The 25,473-nt window shown below is 37.1% G+C and overlaps 1 protein-coding gene across 1 annotated transcript in view; it reads left to right on the top strand.

Moving 5' to 3' along the window:
* The first annotated feature begins 555 nt into the window (after positions 1-555).
* Positions 556-25,473, top strand: part of FGF12 (fibroblast growth factor 12) — a 367,576-nt gene continuing 342,658 nt past the window's right edge. Inside the window, exon 1 of the mRNA XM_063107151.1 lies at positions 556-646. Within this exon, the coding sequence (XP_062963221.1) occupies positions 556-646 (91 nt within the window). The remainder of the gene's footprint in view (positions 647-25,473) is intronic.

Below are 25,473 nucleotides of genomic sequence, written 5' to 3'. Positions count from 1 at the left end.
CCCCCCCCCCACCAGCCCCAGACGGCGGCGACACCGAGGAGGGCGGGTGCCCAGAGTTCACCGTCCGACGCTGAGAGCAGGCGCGGAGGTGGTGCCCAGAACCCCGAGTCCAGAAAGCCAGGGCCGGCGCGGGACTCTGTCCTCGTCCCTCCGGGTGCCGGCACTTGGAAGGAGCACGGGTCCACGATGACGTCCTCCGAGCAGGCCGTCTCCTCGCCCTCCCGCCGCAGAGGAGCCACCTCCTGAGGAAAGTCCCGAAGTGTCAGGTTCGAGCCCGCTGGGGTGGGGGTGGGGAGGTGGCCGTGCCTCTGGCTCCCCCGAGAGCCGCCCCCAGAGGAGCGGCGCTTCCTCCTTGGTGCCCGCCCTGGCCGCGGCGCCCGCCGCGCGCTCCTTCCCAGCGTCCCGGCTCTTTCCCGATCCATGTGCGAACTACCCTCCACCTGGGAAGCGCGCGCCATGGACTCGGGACCCGGCTTCCGAAGACAGGCCGCCTTTTGGTTGGACCACTAGCGGAGGTGGGCGGGGAGCTGACGAGCCCCACACGCGCGCTTCTCCATGAAGATTCTTGAGCTTTCTCTGAGGAAAGGAGTGCATATGCTGCAGTGTCTCTGTGGAAGGAGCCTGAGGTCCAGCAGCAGCCTAAGTGGTGAGAAAATGTTTTTTCCCCAGCCCTCAGACACTGCACAATGCCCCCTTCCGCCTCTCGTGCCCTCTCCGCCTTCCTCCCCTCCTTTATTCAGCGCTGTAAGTGCTGGAAGGAAGGCGCTGCCTTACCCGGGCGAGCTAATGGCCCCGCCGCCGGTTCTGTCTTTGGATGTGTGGAGTTTTTTAATCCCTGAAGTCATCGGCACTTTGTAGAACGCGTTAGCGCTCGCCCGGCGCCTGAGCTGGAGCCCGCGGGTCTCTTCGAGGGGTGCTCGAAGTGACCTGCTTTCGCGTTCCTCGCGGCTCTCTCCTTGTGACTTGCGAGGGCGGCGTGCGGCGTGGAGTTGTTCAGTGTCTCCTCCGCGAAGTGGCTGGCGCGTTCGACAGGAGAGGGGACTTGAAAACAGGTGGCTGGTGAGGCAGGTATCTTATTTTCCTTGCTTTGTCTGAAAAGTAGACATCTGGCGATCGTCAGGGGGGACGTTTTCCCTGGAGATCAAGCGATTTCTGTCCTCGGTGCTGAAGCAGGAGACTCCCAATTAGCCCTGGGCTTAACCAACCAGGTCCCTCAGGAAAGGCTCAGGGAGAGAAAGAAAGAAAACCAGACCCTTTGAATGACCAGAGATATTGAGAAAAGTTATTACAAATTTTTAATGAGTAAAACACCAAACTAAAACCAAAAAAGTGTGATTATTTTCTGCTGAACCCTTGCAAAATGGTGTGCTTTTTCACCACATTTTTCCCATTTTCAATCTCCATCTTATTTTTAAGATGTAGGTTCCCTTTAAAGTGATTATGCTCATTAATCTTGCAAGTGCTAATTCAGTTTCTCTGGGTTTTTTTTTTTTTTTTTTTGGCTTCCCTTTTACAAAATGAGGGTGAAGAGAAAGGAAAATCACCCTATTATGTCTAAACAAGTGTCTCTTTGTAAAAGAATATTTTTTGGGAGGTCCATAAATTCTAAGTAATATCAATTTTCAAAAAAATTGACATTATAATAGATTTTGTGTTTAAAACTTCATATGTTCCTTTGGGATATCTGATTCATTTGGTTATGATACCTATTTTCACTCTGTTCTGAAGCTATGAAAATTATATTTGGAAAGATTAAAAAATATGTAGGTTTCATTCATCCTTTCTAAAACTTTGAATTTCTAGTTACTCAGCAGTCTAAATAAAAACCAAAACTATGGGCCGGCCCATGGCTCACTTGGGAGAGTGTGGTGCTGACAACACCAAGGCCACAGGTTCGGATCCCTACATAGGGATGGCCGGTTAGCTCACTTGGGAGAGCGTGGTGCTGACAACACCAAGTCAAGAGTTAAGATCCCCTTACCGGTCATCTTTTTTAAAAAACGAAACAAAACTATTTAAAAAGAAATAATTAGATAATTTAACTATATGTGAAATTAGAGAACACAGTTTTGAAATTAAATCAGCAACGAGACCTCATGTTTTTATTTCTGTGTAATTCAGAATATTTAGATGTTCTTTATTTTGTTGCCATGTTTGTAAGTGCTAAAAGGTATCATACCACTACATTCTAAATTAAGAGGTTTTATGTTAAAGTGTTATGTTTTGATAATACAGTTTTTAGGAAGCCAGTAGAGAAGTATGTTAATATTATTTCAGTTTTTCTGGTCTACATCAAATAAAGTGTGAATAGATTGTAACTTGGGTGTATCTTTCTTAGACGTGAAGAATTTTAATGTGTGTATGGTATATTATAAAGACAGGGCACTTCCTCGTGTAAAATTAGGTAATATGTTCAATTTACATGAAGAGTCAGTTTCCCAAATAGTAACAGATCCAAATAGAAGGGATAACATATGTGATTGGACAGCACAGGTTATTGTAAGCATGGAACTTAGAGGAAAAAGATTTAGTTATAAGGCTGTCTCAAGAAGTCATTACAAATCTTTGAAACATTGTTTTGATATGAAAACAGTGGAAATAATGATAATTCTCATCTGGTTCCTATATTTGACTTCACCATAGATTTAACATGTAGTTCTATGAAAATTGCAGTGCACTTTTACTTACTAGGATAGAAACTTTGTTTGTTTTTGAGAACTATCACTCTAAAGGAACTCTTGTAAAATGGTATTGTACCAAGTAGTGAAGATGAAGGTTTCTTCCTACCCTTTAGAGGTAATATGAGAGTATTTCAAAAAGTTGGTGGAAAGATTTGTATAATCTTTTAATGGTATTTTTCCACCAACTTTTTGAGGTATCTTCTTCTGTAGTTACTTATTAAGGGATTGTTTCTGGGAATGATACTGCCTTTGTTTGAACTGTGGCTCTTTTTAGCTTATAATTTTGTGTAACTAAAATGATCTTGCTGTTTCTCAACATATGCATAAATGTTAATTATGATGATAATGGCAACTACCTCACAGGTTCTTGTAAAGATTAAATGAATTAGTAACAGCTAAAGATTTAATTGAGCTCTCATTGTATGCCAGGCACTGTTCTAAGAACTTTAAGCCCACCATATACAACACGCTTAGTATATTTTAGATATTGCTATTTTTGTGTTTTATTTTAAAGTGATTTTTGTCATATGGCTTCTGTCATTAGTATGACCTCCCAGCAATTCTGTATGTAATGTTGCTATGCCCAATGTTCACATGCAAATTAGGGTAAGTTCATCAGAGACTATTTTCATGTAGGAAATTTATAAAAATAGAGCTCGAATGAACCACTGTAATTTTTAAAAACTTATCTGAAGAGATAAACAGTAATATTTTGAGGAATGTCAGCATGGAGTAACAGAGTTTTATACCAGCTACTTCTTCCCCATTATTTTACAGGTGAGGGAAGTGAAGGAAGGAAGTGGCATAATTTGTTATAACAGGTTAAAAGATTCTTCTAATAGATTGCTGAATTTTTGGAATTGTAAACATCTCAACATTTTATTTAGGTTTTATTAAATACATGGGGCAAAGAAAATAGAAACTATTACTTTTGAGCTTTTTAGTAAAATTAAAATATTCATGTCTTGCCTGTTTTATTCATTTTTTTGGTTTATAAATTCTCTGTAATTCAGTAGGATAGAGATAGCATGAGCTATCAAATGGAAGACATCTTAAACAAAGTTAAGCAAATTGTTTAAAGCTAAATTTCTTATGATCCTTTTTTGGCCATTTCTTAAAAATACTAAAGTTATAGTTCAAAGTAAGAGCAAAGTAGGTTCATTTTTCTCTAGGGATGGGACCTTAGTAAAGAAACAGGCTCATAGATGAATAGTGAGTAAAACAATAGCTTTAAAGCCTGCTTCCTCTCAAGATGTCATTGGGGAAAGTAGAAGAATCCCATCAAAGAGGGGTGCTAATGTTGCTGGTTTCTCTTCACTATAGCAGGAAAGGCTACCCTAATGTTATAGGAAAGGGATTCCTATCCTAACAACCAGGTTCCTGAGAAAGCAGGGTTAGGTCTCAACCTGAAAGAAGACAGCATTTTTGGTAGAAGGTTGCTACAGTGGTAGTATTGTAAGGGAGTGTGTGCGTGTGTGTGCACACATGCTTGCATCTGCTTGCTTGCTTGATTTTGTTATCACATCACTTTAAGATATTCCAGAAGATCACCCTCCTTCTGTGTACAGTGCTGTGGATTGAATGTTCCTCCAAAATTTATTGAAAACTTAATCTCCATTGTAACAGTGTTAAAAGGGTGGGAAATCCTATTATGGTAATTCAAAGGTGGGCCTTTAAGTGGTGATTAGATTATGAGGACTGTGCCTTCATGAATGGATTAATCCACTGACAGTTTAATGGGTTTAATGGATGGTCATAGGTGTGGTTATGATGGCTTTATAGGGAGAGCAAATGAGAAGCTTAGCTCTCTTGCTCAGCCCATTCTGGCTATGTGACACGCTGCATTGCTGTGGAGAGTCACCACCAATAAAAACATCCTCATCAGATGTGTTCCCTGGACTTTGTACTTCCCAGCCTTTGAAACTGTAGGAAATAAATTTTGTTTCTTTATAAATTACCCAGTTTCATTATAAGCAACAGAAACCGACAAATACAATAATCATGACTCTTTTCCCATATTCAGTCAGTCAGGGGCCTGGTAACATGAAGGATTAGATGTCTCAAGACTGAGTTAAACAATCACATCACGTGGCCTTGATATGGAATTGAAACACCCCAGGCAAAAATAATTCATCAATCCTATTAAAAACATGTAACAAAAACTCAGTCACACCACTGTTTTCAAGTATAGCCCTGCCAACTAAATGAAAACTGCCTGCTTACAATCAGGTAACATCAGACACTTGCATATCTCAGGAGTATAGGCTTCAACTATTTTACTGGACAGTTAAGTGATCCAAGAAAGAATGCTTGGTTGCAAAGTGATTATTGTTTTAAGCTTATTTCCCAGGAAGGGGTCCTCTACAAAAAACATTAAACAGTTGTCTAAAACTCTCTGCCTTTACTTATAAGTATTCATATTGTCCTTTAATCTCTGCTTTTTCTTCAAAGATGTAGGTTAAAAATGCCTTCCAAAACAGGAACAAATGGAACTAACATTCATTAATTGAGGATATGTTAGATTCTAATTCATTCTTCAAAAATCTACCAAATCAAAAAATGAATGACAAAATTTACCTTTTGAAGCCATCTATTCAGTTCATGTTATTTTAATTTTGAGATATGGGTGACTTTAGTGAGTGACTGCCTTCAATTATCCAATCTTGGAAAACTTTTTTGAAGGGTAATTGATGATTTATTCAAGGTAATTATCTTTGTTGTGGAATCTTTCTTTGAGCTGATTTTTGTCAAGAGATTAGAATTCTTCACTATTTCTGTGATGTTCCAATGGCTAAAATGAATATGAACTATTCAATATATAAAATGACCATTACTTTCTTATGGGTTTTATTTTCAAATGGATTTTGTTGTTGTTTTACATGAGATTTTTAGTGTTAATGTCAAAAGTCAAGAATTTAGTGCTCATTATTAGTTCATCTTAGAGTACTTTTAAAAAGCAATTTTCTAAATGCTTACCATATGGAAGTGTAGTAATCGTTAGCAATCTTAAAATAGACTTTATCTTCTTTAGAACAGTTTTAGGTTCACAGGAAAATTGAAGAGAAGGTACAGAGATATCCCATAAATGCAGTACTCCACACATGCATAGCCTCCCCTGTTATCATTGTCCCTTACAAAAGTGGTACCTTTGTTACAATCAATGAACCTACACTGACACATATTATCATCCAAAGTTTATAGTTTACCTTAGGGTTCACTCTTGGTGTTGTACATCCTGTGGGTTTGGACAAATGTGTAATGGTATGCATTCACCATTATGATATCATGCAGAGTATTTTCACTGCTTTAAAGGTCCTCTGTATGCCACTATTTGTCCCTTCCTCTTCCCTAAACCCCAGAAATCACTGATATTTTTGCTGTCTCAATAGTTTTTTCTTTTTTATGATGTCATATAGTTGGAATTATATAGTGTGTAGTCTTTTTATATTGGCTTCTTTCACTTAGTAATATGAATGTAAGTTTCCTCCATGTCTTTTTGTGGCTTGAGAGCTCATTTCTTTTTTCAGTAAATATTTCCTTGTTTGGATGTACCACGGTTCATTCACCTACTGAAGGACATCTTGGTTGATTCAAGTTTTGGAAATTATTAATAAAGTTGCCATAAACATGTGTGTGCATGTTTTTAGTGTGGACATAGGTTTTCAACTCATTTAGGTAAATAAATACCAAGGAACGCAATTGTTGGATTATATAGTAAAAGTATGCATCAAACTGTCTTCCAAAGTGGCCGAACCATTTTACTTTCCTATCAGCAATGAATGCGAGTTCCTGGTGCTCCGCATCCTCACCAGTTTTTGGTGTTGTCAGTGTTTTCAATTTTGGGCATTCTAATAGGCATATAGTGGTATCTCATTGTTTTAATTTGCAACTCCCTAATGGCATGTGATGTTAAACATCTTTTCATATGTGTGCTTGCCATCTGTATATTTTCGTCAGTCAACTGTCTGTTCTTGTCTTTTGCCCATTTTTTTATTGGGTTGTTTATTTTCTCATTGTTGAGTTATCATTAGCACTTTTCACCCAATGTTATAGATTCTCCTCCTGGGCACATTAAGAATGGCATTACCTCATTCCCTTGAAGTTAGGAGTGGCCATATGACTTGCATTGGCAAATGAAAAGTGATGTACTTCCACGTGGAAGATTTAATAGCCAGAGCACAATTCACCTCAGGCTCTTTGCTGCTGCTGCTGCCGTTAATTAGCTTGTGTCCCCGCGTGTCTTTAATGAACAGAGCTCCGCCATGTGACCCATGATGGACATTTAATACAAATGAGAAGTTAAAACTTCTTTTTCTAAGTAACTTCAATTTTTAAGGTAGTTTGTTATCTGGCATATCTTGATTGATATAGTAAGGCAGCACAGCTTAAGATAACAAAATAAAGTGGCAGGTTATTACACTGTTTAAGGTTCTTTCCAGTCAAAACACTCTGATTTCTCCATGATTTCATCTGTAGTATATCTACCTCTTTCAAAAAGATGTAATGAATCTCCACTGATGAAATTTTGATTTTATTCATTTAAAGTTGTAATTTAAAAATTGCAAGGCTCTTAAGGACTCAGTTTCTCTTTTCTACTTACCTTGAAATGTGGAAATTCCTTTCCATGCCCCCTATCACATCTGGCGAAGGAAGAATTAGCTACGTTGCCTCAAAAGCAGTGATAGTGGCAGCTCTCATCACTACTACAGTTTTGCCAGGCACAGGAAAATGCAAATGAACATTGCTGTTTTTCTCACAGCCTATAAACTGAAAACCATGTGAATTGGGATGTAAACCAGGGCACACTTTATGGTGAAGGGGCTGGGCTCAGTGCTTCCATGTGAGTCATGGACCAGCAAAACAATTGGCCTGGCTCTGTGTTAAGTACAGCAGAAGGGAAGAGGGAAGCCAGACTTTTTCTAAAGCCTAGGATACTTGTATCATGTCAACTAACCCTCCCAATTGGCACCCCTCCTTTCTTTCTGCTCTTCCTAATCTGAGCATAGAAAGTTCAAGAAACATGTCTCTAGCTTCAGGGTTGCCATTTTCCAATTCAGCAAACAATCCTTGAGGACTGATTACATGTTAGGTTCTGTGTTAGGTCCTGGAGACCCAGCAGGGTGATATATATTTATAAGCAAAAGGTGTAAAACAAGGCAGGGTATAATACGTGCCAAAAGTTAAGTATTTGGGAGCCTCAAAACCCTTATCTGATTTAATATTCAATGGTATGAATCACCTCGAGGAAGGAATAATTAATTCAGTCTAAAATTGATGTTAATCTTCCTGAGCTTGAAGAGCATTTGGGAGTTCAAAAGGAAGTGCTCGGTTATGGCAGATGAGAGCTCTAATGGAAGAGAGTAGTATCTTTATATATTTTAGTGGAAGAATGTGTTTGAATAAAAATAAGATGAAGATATTAAAAAAAAGCAATTGTTTACAAAGGCAATTACCCTACAACTCAATTCAAGCCTACTTAACCATTGCCCACATTCAGATATCCTGCCTAGTTATTTATATTATACTTCTCTTCTGCCCCTCCTTCAACATAAATTCATTTATTCACAGCCATGTATAATACATCAGTTTCTTTGAAAAGTGCAAATTCTATTCTGTGGTACTAGAAGGTACTATAAATGGACATCCAGGGAGTATTGATAGATTTATTCCCTAAATTTCTATGGAATGGTTAAAAACAATGAAACTTTTTTTTTGATAGTGTATGCAAGTTCTATCTTTATGCCATGTTATTTTTATTGCACAATGTCATGAATGACAAGTCCAAATACTTCTAATGCTATTGAATGAGGGGCATTTGTATTTCATAGGATGCCAATCAGAAAGATACTGGGAATCTGCCAAGACAATCTCTCTTGCTGAAATGATCTTTCTTGTTTATACACAAGCTTCTAGTGCCATCCCACCCCTCCACTCATTGCTGTTTATAGGAATGATAACATTGCAGTTGGTGTCACTGATTGCCCACGTTGTTGCTTCAATGAAGCCAGCTGGGATGTGATTGCATGGTCTTTAAATAAAACTTAGTAGCACAAAATGAATCTCTTTTTTGAGGGGAGTGGGGTTGTTGCTAGCTGGATCATTTTCTAAGACACTAATTATTTACTTAATTTGGAAGAACTTGAGAAACAGTGAATCGTCATGTTGGCTCAGTGTTTGACTTTGGCACTAAGGAAATTGTGAGTGGATAGCAGAGTGACAGTCCTTATGAAGCCATTCTCAAAATGATATTGATGATCCCCTTTCTCCCAAACCATTCAGCACTCTGTAAATAACTTATTTACTGGAGATAGTGGATGTGTCTATGGTTCCAGCTATTTAAAGGCTTAGGCTAGAAGATTAATTGAGATCAGGAATTCTGGGCAGTAATGGTCTGTGCCAGCCTGAAGACAGTCTTGTGTTCATAGGAAGCATGGGCTTTACCTGGAAGTGGTGAGAAGCATAGTAAAAAGTTAGTGTTGCATTTTCTAAAACTGCCGCAGTGTGGAAACTGAAGAACATCAACCACTACTTTTGTTCTTTTGGCTTGTAAACCTTATTGCAAGATAGGTAGGATAGCTTTACTTCTTATTGTTACATAAAATTAGGAAACTAAAGCTCCTCCAGGTGAAGATGTATATATCTATGTACATTTATTTATTTTATCCTGAAAAATTTTAAAAATTTAAGTGTATATCTATCTAAAATGTCTGGGTTCTTATGTGTGTGTGTGTGTGTGTATTTGGTTAAAGCATTCAAAATTGCTAAGGGTAGTTACCTTAATTGAGTTTGATGGCAGAGATGGAAGACTTACTTTTTACTTTATATATCTCCATATTATTTAAATTTTTATAAAAACATGGTCCTTTTATAATAAAAAACTAGTGATATATATTTCAGATTATACAGTTTTCTGCTATGAGCAGAAAAATGCTCATAATGCATTTTTAAAATGTAAAACCTCTGTAGAATAAGAAAATCACTCATAAAACCATAACTCCAATATAATTCTTCCATTCTATGTGTGTAAATTTTTTAAACAAAAGTTATCACGCAAAGGTTATATGTTTTGTTTATTTCTTTCCTATGGGATTAAGCAATTATTCAAAATACGGAAAAGAGATAAACATATCGAAATATTTGGAAGGTATTTTTTTCCAAAAAGAATTACAAGAAGCTATTAGTAATGGTTACTTGGAGACAGATATTTTGGGACAATAGGAAAGGATGTTCTCCCTTTTTAGCTTGTGTATTTTTGTGCTGTTTGTAATGATTTGTACATATTGACTTTATTTAAATATAAATCAAGGTGTAGCTGGGTGGGGAATTGTGGATCATTTGTGTTTTATTTTTTTTTAACTTTTCTGTGTTAAAAATTACTAATGAATATGTCATTTTACAAACGATTCTCCTAAACATAATTTGAATTACTTCATAGAATGATATGACATATCTATGCTATAATTATCAGTCTACTCACTGTTGGTGAATATTTAGACCATATTCAATTTTTTTGTGCTTTTAAATTTTGTTGTGACAAATATCCTTGTTAGAAATCTGTGTGCTGTGGGTGTGGGGGAGGATATCAGTAATAACTTTTCTTTCTCCTCCTTTCCTCCTTCCTTAATCCTGAGTTCAAAACAATTGAGAAAATACACAAAGCTGACAAACAGATGTCTATTAAATATATCTTCTTTCTTACTGGATTGCTGGAATACTGGATTGGAGAATGGTCAAACTTAAATTTAACACCTTTCTCCCCAAACTAAATCTTAACATATACAACTCACCAGAGGGAAGGTTTGGAGATACAGAGCAGACACATCTGCTGAGAATTCCAGCTTCATTCTTGTTGAGCCCCAGCAGTGGAGTCAGAGAGATTTGGACTCAACGTCTACCTGTAAAGGTAGGTCTGGGTCCTGACCCATTCGTGCCTGCTGAGCAGCACAGAGTGTGGCCAGCCTGTGAGCAGGCAGATCCGTGCAGAGAAAACCCACAACAGGCTAAGCCTCACCTGCCTCAGTTTTTCCCCTGATCTCACCAGATAAGATTTTCTTCTTCCTTGGAAAGGAGTGAGAAGGGTGAATGGAAGGGCAGAGACTCTTCCCAGTACTTCAGAAAATGTTGAAGTGCCTCTTCTGTGGACCAAGAAATAAGTGTGGAAGGTGAGAGAGAGAATATCACCTCTTACAGTATGTAACTTTCAGAAGCATCAAAAGCATAGTATTCTTAAGGGTGTTGTGTATTCCAGTGTCTTAACACTCCTACCAGCCATAGAACATTTTCCTTAAACCCTTTCTACTATGTGCATCTTTTCTACCATGTGTATCTTTTGTATCTTTATTACAGGAAGAAAACCATAATCCTTTGTATTGCTTTGATAGCTGATAGATGTCAAAAAACTTGTTTCATATATTTATTGACCTTTTGTGTTTCTCTTTCTCTTTAAGGTATGTAAGGAAACATCTTTTTTTTTTTTTTTTTTTTTTTTTTTTTTTTAGTTTTTAGAGTACGGTATCCTCACGACCTAGAGCTGTTTAGTGACATAGGAGTAATTTGTATTTAGACATTTTACTATTTTCCAAATTATTTTTTTCAGTTTAATTTCTAGATGGAGGATTTTCTAACCAACTTTCTTTTTCTTTTCTTTTCTTTTTTTTTTTTGATTAAGAAAGCAGAAATTGTGGCTTTCATTTTGAGATTTTTGTTGTTAGAAGATATAAGAAACAAATATAGTATTTTAAAAAGTTTCTGAAATTGCTACTCTTCTCTTGTACCCAAAGTTATGTATTCTGGGGCTCTGTAGTTGAGGGTTGAGAGAGGATAGATACAGACAGCAGAAGAGTCTATAGTGGTGTGCTGAGAAAGTAACAGGGAGTAGAAGAAAATCCCAAAGGGTGGTGTTTGAAAGATAATCAGAATTTCTAATGCGATTTTTAAGGACCAATTATTCTGAAAATGAGGGTACCATAAGTTATGGATTCCTGACTATATTTAAATACCAAAATGAATCATGATATCAAAAAGCATTTTGGGGGTTCAGAGAAGAGGAAAACCGATGTTTAAGAAGAAGGAGGAAGAATAAGAGAAACATTTTATAAGTGATAACAGTGGTAGAAACTGAGGGAGGGAGAGTTGGTTTAATGGAAAGTTTGTGTTTGGTTGTTTTTTATATGCTGAGTCGAAGTGAGGGAAGCATGGAAGACTCTTCTGAGGTCATGTCATTGGTGCTTGGATAAGAGTCAAGGCTACGGGTAAAGAGTAGAAATACTACATTTGAAATTTGGGAGTTAAATTGCCCCTTAATAGGGTGCAGAGCTTATTTAAGGACACAAGGCCATGAGACAGTCCTCAGAGCACACATTTGGAACACAGTGGGCAGCAGAATCTGTAGAGGCTGGAGAAAGGCTTTGGAGATGAAGCAGGAATTTGTATCCTGGCTCTAGCACTTTCCTGGCTATGAGACTTCGAGCTAGTTCTTTGGTTTTCCTGTGCCTCATATATGATATAGGGCTTAATGATACTGCTGAGTTACTAGGGTTGTTCTGAGGATTAAAAGTATTAGTGTCTGTAAGGTGCTTAACCTGTGAAATCCTGAGCATGTACTTAGTATTTTCTGCTTTTCTTTTTCTTGTCTCTCATTCTTCCTGGTGACATAAAATACCAAGTGCATGCTGTTAGAGTATAATTTATCCTACTTATTCTTTCACTTATGGCAAAGATATGTGTGCCAATACTAAATCTTTGGGCATATTTAAAATTTTGATCTGTATGTTGAACTTTTCCTTATTTAGATGGGCTTTTATTCTGATAAAAAGCAATATGAGTCTGTATCTAGCCAATTTGTAAAGATTTCTGTTTATTTCCATAAAAATGGTAATCAACATAATATACATAGAACTAAGAAAATTCTTAATTTGATTTATTGGTAGAAACTAATATAAATTGCATTGGGTACTAATTTAGCAGTAACAGATAATTTGGATAATACTCTTTTAATTGATTTTGGATAACTGAATTTTTGGAATAAATCATAGCAGCACTACTACTTAATAGTCCATGAAGCTCAATTTATTCTTAGCAGTCCATGGTGCTCGATTTTCAACTCTCTCTTATGTTGGTAGATTATTTAGAGGATCAGAACAGGAGCAAGCAAAAGTCATATTAATATTTAACATTGTAGAACCAGTATAACCGAAAACAATTCTGACCTTATCAGCCTGTGACTGTAAGGTAAATTCACTTTCATTCTCAAGTTTTGACAGCTAGCCTTATTCAGTAGATTGCTGATTTTCTATTCATCTGCTGTGTTTCTTTCACCAAGTAATTTCTAGGAAATACTGACAAGTATTTACACATTCCACAAATTTGTCCTAGTGTTTATTTGACATCTCCACTAACCTTCTTTTTTTTTTTTTTTTTTAAAGATGACCGGTAAGGGGATCTTAACCCTTGACTTGGTGTTGTCAGCACCACACTCAGCCAGTGAGCGAACCAGCCATCCGTATATGGGATCCGAACCCGGGGCCTTGGTGTTATCAGCACCGCACTCTCCCGAGTGAGCCACGGGCCGGCCCTCCACTAACCTTCTTTACTCAGAACCACTGAGATGCAAGAACTTTGCCATTCTCTTCTTTCAATCTTAAGAAAAACTAGACTATGAGCCTTTAGAATAATTTACTGAATTTCTGAGGACAGCAGAAATATGTAACAGTGCGGAGAATGGAAATCTAAGGACAGATATGAGCTATATACCTATGAGTCTATAGGGCATGCCTTTCCCTAAAAGAGCCTCCTGGTCATCTCTTTAACTTCTATCCTATCTTTGAATAATAGTTGTTCTTTTTTCCCTCCAGCAATTGGACACTACTCCCAATACCAGAGAGATAATGAAGTTATTCTTGCTCCCATTCCCAGGTTCACTGTTTTTCTTATTGGAGGATAACTCAGAGTGGAGTATCCACGTCCTTTAGGGGAAACACTCATTCCCACCACAGGATATGGTTTAGCCACTCTTGGTCCAGAAAAGCAATCACAGTAGTTATCAGCACATTTCAAAATGTTTGGGTTATTCCATTTTAAACACCAGATGAGGAACACTAACAGTCCAGCCCAGGTAGCATTGCACGTTTTCATCATCTTTCTTTCAAAGTAGATTGCAAAGGAGATTAGTCTGGCATGCTCTTCTTGGCGCAATCTGTTCTTGACTCTTGGGAGAAATAAGACAGGTCTTCCAAGAATAATAAATAAGGATTTTTAAATAGGACAGCCTAAATGCAGGGGAAAATTCTTTAACTCTGCATGAACTTGTTTCTGCTCAAAATATATTCAATTTAAATTACTAAACAAAATACTTAACATCTCAGATGACAGCATTTGCTACAATAGTGTTGGGAGAGATTTCTAAGGACAAAGAATAGGAAATTAACTTATATATGTATGATTAGAAAGGCTTGTTAAGGTAGTCCCTCTTAAAACAAAGCAATTTGTATAATAAGGGGAAATTCTAATCTTTATCTTAGGGAGCAAAAATTACTAACACCTCCCCTAAAATAATATCTGTTTAGTTATAAGAATTTTATAACTAAACTTTATTGCTTGAAGAGTTGAATATTCTATGTCTAGAAAAGCAAAGACCTTATGGGATATTGCTTCATTTATATATTTTTTTCAATCAGCATTACTAAGACCCACACCATGTGCTAAGCAATGGGCCTGCATGAACCCCATTCTAAAGGAGTTCATATTTTGATAAGGGGGGTAGTGCTTATATGTGAGCACAACTAATCCTAATTAAGGTATTAATGATGTCTTAAGTGTGTCATTCTTAGCTGGCATTGTCATTGTTCTAGAAGAAACTGCTATGTTTGAAGTAGAGATAAATTCTCCTAAATATTTTTGTTTTTAGTTTATCTTATCTGGTAATTGCTGTTGGCTGCTGTGATCGTTTGCATGTGCTCATTTCAAGTTCTAGTTGAGTGGATTGGTTGTTAACTTGTTTTCATCATTGCCATCTGGAAATCTAGTTATAGTTAACATTGGGCTAAATATCCCTAGATAAGTTATCATTATTATTTTGTTTTCCAAAATTCAATACTTATGGATTGCATGACCTCAACTAGAAATGGTGTTCGTGGCATTGTAATTGTTAAGGCACAGGAAAGAAAAGGAAATAAAATATATGTAGTTTGTTTTCAAGGTAAGACATGAAAATGGTCAGAGAATAATACAACAAACACTTACAGACCTAAGACTAAGAAAGAACAAATTGCTAGCTTTATGTCATATGTATTTCAGGTTTTTTTAAAATGAAGTCAGACGTTACTAATACAATTAAAATCATTAGAACCCATCTCCAGCTCCACTCCTGAATTCCCTCCTCCTTAGGTGTAAAAACTGTAATGATTTTGGAGTGTGTTCTTCCAGTCCATGTGTTTATATTCTTAATACATATCACATGTAACGTTGTTTTGAATGTTTCTTGAATTTATATAATATCCAACTGTACTCATTTGTCTGCATTTTATTTTTTTAATTTTGTGTTTTTGAAATTTATCCCTGTTAATATAAATTTATCAAGTTCAGAAAGATGAAGCCTAGTGTGAGGCAGTCTACTGTAGTGGCTGAGACCATGGATTACGGAGCCAGGTTGCCTGGGTTTGACCTGGCTCTGAGACTTACCAGTTATGTGACCTTAGATGAGTTCCTTAAAACCTAAATGCCTCTATTTCCTCATCTGTAAAATGTTAAAAACAATAGCACCTACCTTATATGGATTATGGTGAGGAGTAAAATTAGTTAATATGTAAAGTTCTTAGGATAGTGCCTGGCACTTACTAAGCACAATGTAAGTATTTATAAATTGTGCTTCACTTGGGGATGTATATTGAGTCATAGTTGGAAGATCAGCCTTGCGTGGCTGATATTCCCTGATTTCTTGCATCCAGCACCATGCTAACTAAAACTAAACTCTGTATCCAGGGTTGGATTAGTCTCAAAGGCAATTGGGCATTGAGTGGGGGCAGAAAGAGAAGGAACCTAAACAGGAGAGGTTAGGGAATCAATAAGAAACTCATCTTTTGATCTAGGCTCTGTTGCACAGAGAACTGGCATCAAGGGACATTTTAGCATCTGCTGAGAAACTACCTGACTCTTTGGTGGGAAGGGTGGACGTGGGATTGTATCAACAGTGCCAGAGGGACAACCGAGGACAGTCTGAAGTCCAATTTTATTTTATCTTTTAAATTGTATGCCACGCCTTTTCCTTCCCCTCTGGAAAATTGTAAATAGGTGCACCTTGTCATCTTACCTTTTAAATTGAGAGGGAGTAGTTCTTGGTTGAGTCGGAACTAGAGTGAGCACTTGAGACTGAAGCAAATTCCTCTAGGAGTTTAAGAGGAAAAATAAATGAAAGAGAATAGGTGGAGCTGATACTGTCCGATGAATTTAGATCTGTGTCAGCTCTACTTTCCAAGCCACCTGGGTCTTCTTAGCAAGTTCCTTATAGCTGAAAATAGCCAGCTCTCTCAGAAAGGTGGAAGTGCATTTCAAAGGCAGACTTTAAAACTGAGCCGGGGCTTTGTTCTCATTGATCTCCCCGCCTCATGAAGCTTTTTGGCATGACTAAATTACAACAATTCTAATGCACTGTACTGTCATTATCACAGCACAGATGTTAGAAAGTAAAAATAATACCTGGGTTATAACTATCTAATGAGGAGGGACCAATTATCATAATATGCATAGAGCATAAATGAGTCAAAATGCAGAATTATAATATTTGGGCGCTAGCAACAATTGTGGGAATCGAACACACCCTTTTATTTGGCAGGTGAAGAAACTGAGGCCCAGTAAACTTGAGACATCGTTCAAAGCTCCATATGTGTGTAAAGTGGCTGGATCTTTGAATCCAAAACTTCTAGAGATTTGGAGATTGATGACCTGGGTTGAAATACAGTTTTTTCATTCACTCAGTGCATGACCTCAGGCAAGATTTTTAACCTCTGTGAACCTCAAAATTCTCATCTGCAAAGTGACTATGGTCATTCTTGCTTCTATCAAAGCATTGTGACTATAATTACTCTTGCCATTAACAAAGCATTGCTGTGAAGTGTAAATATGTGTCCAAAGAATAAAATCTAAAAAGCATGATACAGATATAACTTTTTTATTATTACTATCACTGTTATATTTGATGCACTTATAACACAAGATTGTACTGGAGATAAAAATAAAGCTCCATTTTATTTTGTCTTGGAGAGGGAGTTAATGGCAGAAGCAGGTTATACCAACATGAAGCCTACAGCTTCTTTAAAGTAAAAGTCATATTTTTCAATAGCTATCTTGTTGTGTACATATTTTTCTGGTCCATTCTATAATGATGCTGCTTGTAAAGGATATTATTACCATCAACTAAATAGAATTAAATAGAACCTTTTCAATCTGCACTGTGAAGTAGGATCACATGATAGTGGTTTAGGAATTTTATTGATTTAAGCTTACTTTAAACTCATTTACTGATGACTAGTAACTAGTGTCTTGAGAAGTGTGTGGTAATGAACTCCAATATTCAAACTCAATTCTATTATTGAGGGCTTGCATCACTCCAGTTTTCAGTCAATGGTAAGCAAACATTTACTCTATCAGGGTTTATTTTTATCTATGAGGCAGAGAGAATAGACAAGCTACTTTTAGGTGTGGTAACCACATTAATGAACAACATCTGCTAATAAAAATAACTTAGCACAGACAGATGAAATAGTAAAAGCTCATGTGAGCACTAGTGATCAGACATATATAGACATAATTGTGTCCCTAGTGTGTGCTGTACTCTGAGCATGCAAAGATAAATCAACTCCTGCTCCAGGAGTGTGGCAAGGGAACAAACACGTAAACAAAAAACACATCTTCAGGGATAGGTGCTAGATTAAGGGCAAGAACAATTTGCCTTGGGAGCAAAGAGAGATGAAAGCAGCCTCCTCTGTGTGGTGATGTGAGAGAGAGAGTTTGTGTATGTGTGTGTGTGCGTAGTTGTGGAGGCTCGTCTGGGAAGGCTTCGGGGAAGGTGCCACCCGAGTTGCATTTTAAAAAACAAATAAGCATGCACCTGGCATAGAAAATGATGAGAAAGAACATTTTAGGGAAAGAGAAAAATATGCACCAAGACATGGGGCCAAGAAGGAGTATGTGTTTCAGGGTAATGAATTTGCTCATTCTTTCATTCATTTTTTTCTTTTATTTATTGATGGTCTACTCTTTGCCAGGTACTCTTCTAATTGCTGGAGATTCAGTGGTTAGCAAAGCAATGTCTATTTTGAGAGCTTACTTTCTAGTGCAGAAGTAAAACAATAAATAAATAAACAACCAGCATGCATATAATATAATGTCAGGTGGTAGTAAGTGCTATAAAGAAAAGTAGACATGTTATGGAGATAGCAAATGAAGGAAGTGCTCTTTAGAGAAAGTGTTCTTCTCTGAGGGAAATACCTTTTTAGTACAGACCAATGAAAAGTGAGGAAGCAAGCCTGCAAATACCTAGGGAAAACTTGTTCTAGCAGGAAGGAACAGCAAGTGCCAAGGTCCTGAAGCAGGAATAAGCATGGCGTGTTCAAAGAGGAGTCAGAAGGGCAGTGTGGCAGGAGCTAAGAGAGGAGGGATGGTAAGAAAGACATTGTTTATAGTCTTGTAGGCCATGGAAAATATTTTGGAATTTACTTTGATGATTATGGGAAGTCTTCAAAATATTTTGAACAAGGATGTGATGAGCCATCTATATTTTAAATAGATAACTCTGGCTGCATATGAAAATAGATTGTAACAGGGAGACCAGTTACTAAGTTGTTACAGTATTGCTGGTAAGAGGCTTGGAATAGAGTGGTGATGCGTCGGGTGGTGACACATGATCTGATTTGGGGCATATTTTGAAGGTAGAACTGACAAGATTGCTAATTGATTGAAAGTGGGACTTGAGAATAAGAGGGAGTTAAAGATGACACAAGTAATTAGACCTGAGCAACTAGGTGAAGAGTGACACCTTTTATTAAGTTTAGAAGTAAATAGAGTAGAACTGCTATATGAGGGGAAACTCAATCAAGTGTTCTGTTTTGAATATGTTAAATTTAACATAGAGTTGAGAAGAGGCATTGACTAGAAAGATGAATTTCTGGAATTTAGGAGAGGCCTGGGCTGGAGATGTGAATGTGAGATTCATTAGCATATAGGTGGTGTTTAGGACCACAGAACTGTATTCAGTCACGTAAGGAGTTAGTGCTGATATGGGAGAGAAGAGATTTAAGGACAAAGCCTGTGGTACTCCTATATTTAGCCACCCAAAGCTAAATCCTACCAAAGAGACACAGAAGGAGTAGCTTGAGAAGTGGAGGAAATTCAGGAGAGTGTGATAACACAGGATTTAAGTAAGTAAAGTGGCAAGAAGGAATGACCAACTGGGTCATATGATGATGAGATTTCAGTAACATGCAGACCAAGAATGGCTCTTTAGATTGCGAAGGTGGGGGTCATCAGTAACCTTGGCGAGCAGTACTAATGGAGAAGTGGATGTGAATGTCTGATTTGAACGGGTTCATGAGACTAGAAAATGAGATAGTGTAGACAGTGGGTCTAGAAAATCTTTCTAGGAGTCTTGCAGTAAAGTTATGCAGACAAATGAGGCAATGTGAGATCACGGGAGCATTGTTCTTATGGGAAATATTATAGGATATTTATATGCTGATGAGAATGGTGGACTAGAAAGAGGAAAGCCGATGTTACAGGAGAGAGAGGGGGATACTGCAAGTGTTAGTGGCCCCTCCATGGCTAACAAATGCCAGACTTAGACCAGCTACATCAGAGTCACATCAGACTCCTGTTAAAAAAAATATTGCCTTGTCCTACGCTAGACCTTCTATGTGTCAGAAAGTCCCATGTGTTTATGTTTTTTAAGAGTTTCCCAGTGATTTTTAACGTAAAGCTAGATTTGGGAGATTTTGCTTTAAGCAGTACAAACTGTTGCAGTGGTGGCAAGAGTTCATTAGCTTGGGGTGGCAGAATATAGGGCTAGAAAGTTTGACTTTTTATAAATGTTTAATCTCTTAGCTTTGACTTTTCTTGTTTTTGCATTTCCTCTCTTAAGAATGATATTAGGATTGATGACTGGAGGTTGCTAATGGTTTTGGGAGCCCATGTGGTCTCTGGGTGGTATTTACGGACGTGTCTAGTTCTCACTATTTGTTACCAGAAAAACTTTGATCAGAACTTTATCAGGTGGTTATCTGTTTAAAAGAAGGTGGGGGGTAGGGTCATGGGCCTTCTTCTCTTGTAGAAATACATGGAAATAGCCATGAGACCACGAATCTAGCTCAAGCATGTTCAAGTAATTGGGTCAAAGGAGACCATTAAGATTTACACCTGTTATATTGAGTATTAAAACCAAACAAAATGCTCAGACACTTAATTATTTAGGGAAAATAATGCTGTGAAGGGAGATTGGATCTGGAATCCAAAGACCTGGTTTACAGTTTTGGCTCTATAATTCACAAATGACAGGAAGTTTGACAAATTTTATGTATTTACATGACAATGGGTGTGCTAATTCTTTGCTTGCTTCCATCTTAGAGTTGTTGTGAAGAGAAAATAAGTGAAAAACACTTCATGCATTATAAAGACTTACATATATATTCACATATGTATATACAAATAAACATACATATAACTGTGTTTGTCAGTGTACAGCTTTATTCAGTATTATTTTTGTTAGGTTTCCTCAGAGATTAGAATGATTTTTGGATTCTGATTGATGAGACTGTAGAAATTAGGTGTTAGCCTGGCTCCCAAATTCTTCCTGTAGTATTTCAAGTTTGGAGATAAGCCCTAGAGCTTCGCTGGTATTTTTCTCTGCGCTACAGCTATGGTTTCAGTCTGTGTTCCATAGACATGAGAGAGGAGATAGAATGATACAGTAGGTTTTACTATTTATTGTACTCCGTGCTGAACTCAAAATACTTGCAGGTGGTAAGGAGGGTATTAGATCTGGTCTTGGGTGTCATAATTTCAAAGGGATATTATCACACTAAAATGCATCTAGGATATGATGACCAGGATATTAGTAGAATTTGAAATGATGACTCATAAGAAGTCGATGAAAACCATAAAGATATTTATCCTAAAGAATAGAGATTGAACTAAAATATGATATTCTGGGGTTTTCAAGGAAGTAGAAGTAGATTTGATAGATTGAATTTGCGAGGCAGCTCTGGGCTCAGCAGAAAGCACAATGACTACAATTGTAGAGAATGAACAATGCATATTTTGGCTGCTTATCTTTTTCCAGTTACCGTTATTGTACAAGCAGATGCTGGATAACTGTAGGGATATTGCAGAGGGATTTAGGCATCTGATATGGTGCAGAAATAAACGACCTATAGAGTCTTTTCTAGCTCCAATACTCTGTGTCAGATCTAAAATGTTATGAGAGGTAGAGCTAGTGAATTTTCTGAGCTCTAATGGAGGTTGGAGGGGAGGCTATAGAGGAAGACAAGAGATGCAAACCATGCTTGGCTATACTAAATGGTAGAAAGGATTTAGAGTTTAGTTCAGAAGGTGTCTAGGAATACAAAACTGCCATTTCAATTCTCGAGTCTTCAGATAAATCACTGGATACCTGTTATTCTGTCATTCTATTCTGATCCAAGGGGCAGAACAGTGTCAATTGGTGTATAGCTTAGTCTCTTCTAAGTGACAGAAAAAAGTCATCCTCTGAGACCTCTTTATATCTTCTTTCAAAGGGTAAAATGTGCTGTAAAATAATAAAACCTTTAACACATAGCTCTGAATAAGTGGATAAATTGAGTGGAAGAAGAAACATTTTAATTTATGGGCCACTTAGTTAACAAGTACATTTGACATACTTAACAGTCAACTGTGCTCTTAATGCAGAGTTAATGTTTTATACATTTACTGATAGATTGATGTTGCTGGAAGGAACTTCAGAGACAATTTAGTTCTCCTACAGAAGAGCAAGCTGAGGTACAAGGAAGCAATCCACTAAAAGGCACACAGACTTAGAACTGAGACTAAGACCCTGGACTCCTGCCATCCACTGTTTGGGACATGCTCTAACTCTCCACATTTCCATTTGTCTCCTAAATTTGTAATTCCCATGATTTCATGTTGAGTTTATTATTTTTCAGTTTCCCTGGAAATAATTTTATCTTACAGCATCACTTCTTGTCTCTACCAATCTCTATATGAATTACGATAATCTTTTGAAACTGAGCCAGAGGAGAGTACCCTTAAGGAGACTTTTCTTACACCTAATGATATGTAGGGAACAAATATGAACTAACACAGTAGCCCAAACCTCTAGAAATTCGTGCACTTTCTGTATAATTTTGCTATATCTGCAAGCTCCCTATATTATTATTTTTTCTTTAATTCAACACACTTAAAAATTCAATTTAGGGCTGGCCAATTAGCTCACTTGGTTAGAGGTGGTGCCAATAACACCAAGGTCAGGAGGTTTGGAACCTTGAACCTATCAGCTGCCAAAAAAAAAAAAAAAAAAATCAATTTAGCCTTGTCCTAGTAATAGTATCTGTAAAATCACAAGTTTAACATGCTTCTTTTTTTCCTTATATGAAAATGGTTACTTTAGTATAACCATAATTTTTTTAAAGGTTTCATCTGGGTGTCACCTAAAGTCATTTTGCATATCATGCTTTGGGAAATACTGAAGAAATGAGAGTATTTCATCAAACTCTCTGCTAATGTAATGTATAATAGACATTTCTTCCTCTCCATATTTCACATCCCACTACCAATATCTCAGTAATTTAAGAGAAAGAACATCAACCCCTACCCTTGCATGTGTGTGTGCATGTGTGTGTGTGTGTGCACGTGTGTGTGTGTGTATACATATATAATTTTTTCTCTGTCTATGGAGATGGAGGAAGAGGAAGAAAATCCTGGTTATTTTACCCTAGTGTGTTATGCATAATTATAATGTTCTAGATGTGCCATGACATGAAAAAGGCTAGGAAATACTACTGGAAGACAATAAAGAACAATGCCTTTGGTTTGCATAGTGTTTTGAAGTTTATAAAACAAATATGTACATCAGCTATCTAGAATCACATAGCATTTCTGTGAGGCAAACATTATTATCCTCATATTTCAGATGAAGAAAACTACAGATCTGAGAGGTGACATTAGCTGCATAAATTTCCACAACTTAAGATAGTAGCAGGTGCAAGCTTGCAAGTAAAGACATTACATTTTTAATCCAATGCACCCCTACTACACTACCACTACCTTCAGAACTTCAAATTTTCATAGTATTAGATTATGAAAACACACGCAAAAAAACATACACAAACAACTGATATTTGGTACATATATCTCATAGGAAGCTGTTTTGAAGTAAAACTTAATTCAAACATATTTACTGACCTGTTTGGTGCATTGCAGTATGAGGTGACATAAATGAGATCCTTGCCTTCAGAGAGATTGTAGTCTCCTGGTGAGGAGGGGGGTATACACACACTCACATTTTAATACAAGACAGCCTGGGATATGTATTATAGGAGAAGTATAAACAAAATTCTATGGAGAAATAGAGAGAAAAAGGTTAAATTGACATGAAGAAATTGGAGGAAGGATTGTGGTAGGAATTCAGTTATTGTGTTAATGATTCTTTTTAGCAAGGTTTAATTCTGTTTTGAAAAACCTTTATTTAAATATTACTTACAAAGTATATAAATACACAGCTTGGTGAAATTTCACCAAGTCAATACACCCATGTGACCATCACATGGATGAGAAAACAGAACATTACCAGCACCCTAGTAACTTTTCTTGTGCCTCCTTACAGTCACGACATTCCTCAAGAGCATTAATTATCTTGCTCTGACACTGTAGATAAGTTTTACTGTTTTAAAACTTTACATGAATAAAATAATACACTGCATCTTCTCTTCTGTCTAGCTGCTTTGTTCAGTGTTACATCTGTGAGCTCTATCCACACTGCTGGCTATAGCCATAGTTGTTCTTTGTTCACTTTCGTTGCTAGTAAATATACCACACATTGATTATCCACTCTACTGTTGATGGTCATTTGAGTTGTTTCCAGTTTAGGGTTGTTATGGGTAGTGCTTCTATGAATGAACTCTTACCTTTCTTTTAGTGAGCATATGAAGGTACTTCAAAAAGTTTGTGGAAAAAGTAGAATTACCAGATAATGTGAATCTTTCCATGAACTTTTTGAAGACCCCTTGTATATGTGAATTTTTGGTGAGTGATGGACTATGCCTTTGCTAACACAACTTTTGATGAAGAAAAATAAGGATGGCAAAGGTCTTCACTGAGGCCAGTAGAACAAGCTGCAAGGACCTATAACTGACTGCAGAGGGAATTCAGAAAGTCGTGAGCAATTTGGGTGACTGTTTGAGAGCTGTAGTAGAATGCAGATTTAAAGGGAGACACAAGGAGCAAGGGAGGATTTCTGGAAAGCTCTGAGCTACTTTCCAGAAAGGTAGTTGTATCACTAGGCATTCTGCTGCAAGTCACAGAAGACATCAGTGAGTGTCTTAATCAGACAGAGATTGATTTTTCTAAATACTAAATCTGAAAGTAGGTATTTTGCTGTTTCCAGACAGAACTCAGGAAAATCATCTGAGATCTAGCAGCTGTTTTTCCACTGTGGAATCCCTAGCATGTTGCCATTCATATTCTTACTTGCCTCTTTATAGTCTCAAGATAGTTGTTGCTGTTCCAGATAGTCAAAGAAACAGGAAGGGTAACAAGGTGATGCCAACCACATTAGTGTTTTTTTCATCCAGTGAGTAAGTTTTCCAAAAATCCCTCCAAAGATTTCTTCCCAAGCCTTCTTACCAATAGTGGGTGACCCCCAGCTAAAAGTAAGGCATGGAAAATGGGGCAAGGTATTATTAAGTGTGGCTTATATAGAGAGATTATGATCCATTGCCTGGGACTAAGCACATTGCTGCCCTGAGGAAAATTGGGACCCTCTTAACAAAGAAGAAAAGGAAATGGATAGTAGATAGGCAGTTAAATGCATCTTCCATAGCAGTGTTGGCTTTGGAGTGAAGAATGGGTTAGCGGAAAGGATTTTATGTAATATTCAATTTTATATTCACATACAGAATTAAAAAAAATAAAAATTTTTATAGAGAAAATTAATGTCATTCTATTTGATGATTTGAAACTCATCAAACCTTTTTATTATTACTATTGTTTTTGCTCTTTTTATTATTTTTATTTTTAGTGATATCATGAGATAAAAAGATCAGATAATGTCTTAAAGTTAGTTTTCCCCAGCAAATCATCAGTTATATAAAGTGACTTTTTACCAGCTTTTTCAGAAACTAAAGAGCAGGCAAGCACTGTGAGTTCCTGCAATTACAGACAGTGTATAAAGAGATTTCTATTATGCATAAATTAAAACATCCCATCATAAGGCTAACAGATCCAAAATAGCCCCAGTTTGTTCTTTCATGTGACTTTATTTCTATCTCTAACCTGAAGTTGATTTCTGACAAAATAATTTGTCATGAAATCAGTTGAGTTAGTGCACAGAGAGACAGTACCTTGATTATATATTGTTTCAAAAACTCATATGTATTGCCCTACAAAGAGAAAAATGGTCATATGACTTTTTTTTAAGCAAGCCTTAGAAATCAGGTCAGTCTGTAAATTCAGTTTCCTGACAATTTATTCCCTACAAGCAGCAAAACAAAGTGCTTATCCAATTATGCATACTTATCCATGCTTATCCATACTT

The sequence above is a fragment of the Cynocephalus volans genome, chromosome 1, assembly GCF_027409185.1.
Source record: "Cynocephalus volans isolate mCynVol1 chromosome 1, mCynVol1.pri, whole genome shotgun sequence".
Lineage (NCBI taxonomy): Eukaryota > Metazoa > Chordata > Mammalia > Dermoptera > Cynocephalidae > Cynocephalus > Cynocephalus volans.
This window is presented reverse-complemented; position numbering and strand designations above follow the sequence as displayed.